The following is a 3967-nucleotide window of genomic DNA, read 5'->3' as shown; positions in this document are numbered from 1 at the left end:
TTGATCATCATTTAAACAGAAATGCAGTTATATTAACATATTGGGAAGTTAAAGTTGCAATTGTGGTTTAAAAAGTGAATTATTACATTGGTGTTTTAGGAAACTTCCTGCAAAACACGTGCCTTTTGCCAAATTAAGAAGGTTTGTGCATATTTGAGGTGTATATGTCATGGCCATCAATCACTTTAAAGTGAACACTGTGTCACTTTTAGAGTGTGTCTGAGTTATGTTATACATGTGTGGTAAAAAATAAAATATTTAAAGCATTGAAAGGGATTTTTTTGTTATGTTTCCAATGCATTGCTACAAAAAGATAACCTAACTTTAATAATAATAATAATAATAAATAAACCAAGCAAGCGGATTGCCGAGTCGGCAGGAAAAACTTTTAACAGCTCAAAATGCATGTTGCATTTGGGTTTACGCTCTTTTAGTGCTCTTAAATATTTTAGATTTGGTTAATAATATCTCTTCAGCTCAGCACACACATGGGTTAAACCAGACAGCAGTAATCTCAGCATAATGTCAATTTGTACAACCAGTTCACCTTTATTTTACTCCCAGACTGTACAACCTGTCCCCTCTTGGTCAAATTATCTGATACATGACTGCACTACAACTCTCCAGTATAATTTGCAGTTAAATTTGCACTACCTGCACTATGCACACATGTACTATATGCACTTTGCAGTAAGTAAAACCGTAAATGCTTTTTTTATTATTAAACTATATAGCGGGGGGCTATAGCAGAATCCACCACAAGCTTATTGCCTTCACAAAAATGTTTCATTAAATTAGAGCATTCAATTAAATTATAGCAAGTCAACACCAAAATGATGTATTTTCTGAATGGAGTTTGGTGTTGACCTTTTAGGGTAAGCCAAAAACAATGCAGTTTGTGAATGAGTTTTTGGTTCCCTTAACTTACTGTTCTGTACACATCCCCATACCCTCACTCCTATGCTAATAATATGTCATTTATCACCATTTCAAATGTCCCATTTCAAATGTCCCATTTAACCTCTACGGTAGTAAGAGCCAGAGCTTATCCTAGTAATCTCACCGCTTGTTGTTATTAGCTCATCTGTTAGCTTACAAACGGTTAGGCTACTTCCACAGTGACAGTTGAAACAGAGGGAGGACGTGGCAAAGTAACAGCCGAAAAAGAGAGACTTTATTACCGCAGTCAGCCGCGTACTCTTCCCACTCGGACAGCGAGCTGCATCCCTTCTTGTGGAGCTCATTGTTGAACAGGGTGAGAGTGGAGAAATATTCAGAGGAGAGGATTTCTCGGCTCAGGTAGAGCAGAGAGAGCGCTGCTACCACAACAGCCCGGCTGGCAGGGGCCATGTTGTGCTACATGTGTGACGCGATGAGAGCGGAAGCTGCGGCAGTTGGTTCCGAAACAAGGGGACACGCCCCCCTCACGCGCAAGAGAAGAAGAAGACTGTAGACGGAGATGGTGATTAAACTACATTTCCCAGCATACTCTGCGGCTGTCAAACCGGTCCAGTGTCCACTGTCAAGCAAGCCGGACAGAACGAACACACTATCAAAATAAAATAGCGATATTTTTTATTTTGCATGGCTCCACAATTTTCCAGATTTTGACAGATTTTCTTTGTTTTTTTTATTCAAGAACATATTTGAACCTCATATATTTTGTATCTAAAAAAATTCAAATCAGGGGAAGACATATAAAGTGATACAACTTTTTTTATATTAAAATAAATAAATAAAATAATTTACACATATGAATAATTACTACAATTAATTGGGGGAGAATATAAAATGATTAACTTTAATTATTGATTAAATAGCAAATTACAATCTGTGCTTTTATTTTGAAGGCGGAGCTGTTTGGAACCATCGTACTTCCGCTTTGATTGAACAACATGCTAGCTGTGCTGTGTTGTAAAGTTATCAGTTTACAGGTTGAAGAATGGGGAAAGATGGCTTTAGATGTGTTGAATGTAACGAAAAATCACCAGAGTTACACCGGGATTACAGCAACGGGATCCTGAAGATAACAATATGTGTACGTTAGTTTTTATCTTCCTAAATTAGAGGGGTTTGGTCACTGTTTATGAATGAAGATGCTACATGCTATAAGATGATACAGCTAACATAGATCTCATAGACATGTTTGATACCTAACTTTTGACACAAATGCTTAATATTATCGTGTTATTCCAAAACGGCAACATTTTAATACAAATTGTGTGTGTGTTTCCAGGAGTCGTGTCAGAAGCCAGTGGACAAATACATTGAATATGACCCAGTTATCATCCTGATTGATGCCATTTTGTGCAAGACGCAGGCTTTTAGACACATTTTGTTCAACACAAGCCTGAATGTAAGTCTAATTTCCTTTCACATGGTCACAAACAATAATATATCAAAATAAACTACTCTATGTATCAACAGTTTGTAGATTTGGGCATGCTCTGTGTTCACAACAGGACTCTTAAGTGACACAGAGCTTATTGAAAGTATAGTGTTCACTTACAGGAAAACAGTATATAGTTATTTGTTGTTGTTTTGTATGTACTGTGTCCTGATATGTCCATGTTGATGTTATACATGGAGCTGCTGTGATGCAAGTCAAATTTCTGACTTGATCTGACCATTAAAGTAATATCATTCTGACATACTTTCACCTCTGTGTGGTTTTGTATGCAGGACTCTTACTTGTAACGGAGTATTTTAAATAGAGTGGAAATGGAGGAAATTCAATTAGTACTTTTACTTTATTAAAAGATCTGAATACTTCACCACTGGTGTTCAGGTACTTCAAGTGTGTGTGTACTCTCCTCCAGATCCAGTGGAAGTTGTGTGTGTTCTGCCTGCTGTGTGAGGCGTACCTCAGGTGGTCTCTGCTGCACGGCACCGAGCAGAGCAGCGACCCCGCGGACATCATCCGGTACACCAAGGAGTGGGAGTTCTACGGCATGTTCGGATTGGCCGCCCTCGGTGAGAACCAGAGCTTTATACACACCTGTTACTCTGTTACTGGCAGAGATGGCAAAAGTACACACATCCTTTACTCAAGTAGAAGTACAGATACTCAAGTTTGAAAATACTCTGGTAAAAGTAAAACTACTGACTAAACTTCTTTACTCAAGTAAAAGTAAAGAAGTATGGGCTTCGAAATGTACTTAAGTAAAAAGTACCCATAACTTTGTGTCCTTGGGCAAGACACTTCACCCTAATGTGCTGTATTCACTGTTACTTATCTGATATGTGTAATATGTAATGTAAAACGCTTTGAGCATTCGGAAAAGGGCTCTAATAGATTTAATGAAACGCAGATTAAAACTAAATTAACGAGCCTGTTTGGAAAATGTAAGAAGTAGAAAGTACAGGTATTTGTATTAAAGGTCCCATGTCATGCTTTTCCGGTTATTACCCGTCCCCTTGTGTGTTATGAAGGTTTCTCTGCATGTAAACGGTCTGCAGAGTCACAAACCGCCAAAGTACACCCTGTAGCGAGTAAAACTCTAACACACAGAAGAGATCTGTCTCTGCTGCCCCAGAACGCCTCGTTAGACATTTCTCTTTTTCCATTGTTTACTTCTTGGGTATAGTGACGTAACCTAACAGCTCTGCCGATTGGTCAAAATTGACCAATCCGCGGAGATGCTGAATGAGAAACCAATGTGAGTTTGGAAAATTGCACAATATAAATGTATTCTAGTAAACCTCAACAATGGAATTATGACCAGTAGAAATGGCCATGACATGGGACTTTTAAAAATGTAAGAAGTAAAAGTAAAAAGTCGTCAGAAAAATAAGTAGTGGAGTAAAGTACTGATACCAGAAAAAATGTACTTAAGTACATGAACTAGGGATGTCCCGATCACCTTTTTTTGCTCCCGATCCGATTCCGATCATTTGATTTTGACAATTTGCCGATACCGATTTTTCCCGATCCGATCTTTATGCAATGCATTAAGAGAAAAAAAAG

General features: G+C 38.1%; 1 protein-coding gene across 1 annotated transcript in view; it reads left to right on the top strand.

The window, feature by feature from the left end:
• The first annotated feature begins 1882 nt into the window (after window positions 1-1882).
• arv1 (ARV1 homolog, fatty acid homeostasis modulator) overlaps window positions 1883-3967 on the top strand; it is a 5951-nt gene continuing 3866 nt past the window's right edge. The window contains exons 1-3 of the mRNA XM_010781396.1: window positions 1883-2038; window positions 2237-2356; window positions 2820-2973. Of these exons, the coding sequence (XP_010779698.1) occupies window positions 1943-2038; window positions 2237-2356; window positions 2820-2973 (370 nt within the window). The 5' untranslated portion in view covers window positions 1883-1942. The remainder of the gene's footprint in view (window positions 2039-2236; window positions 2357-2819; window positions 2974-3967) is intronic.

The sequence above is a fragment of the Notothenia coriiceps genome, unplaced genomic scaffold, assembly GCF_000735185.1.
Source record: "Notothenia coriiceps isolate Sejong01 unplaced genomic scaffold, NC01 NC01_scaffold00023202, whole genome shotgun sequence".
Classification (NCBI taxonomy): domain Eukaryota; kingdom Metazoa; phylum Chordata; class Actinopteri; order Perciformes; family Nototheniidae; genus Notothenia; species Notothenia coriiceps.
This window is presented reverse-complemented; position numbering and strand designations above follow the sequence as displayed.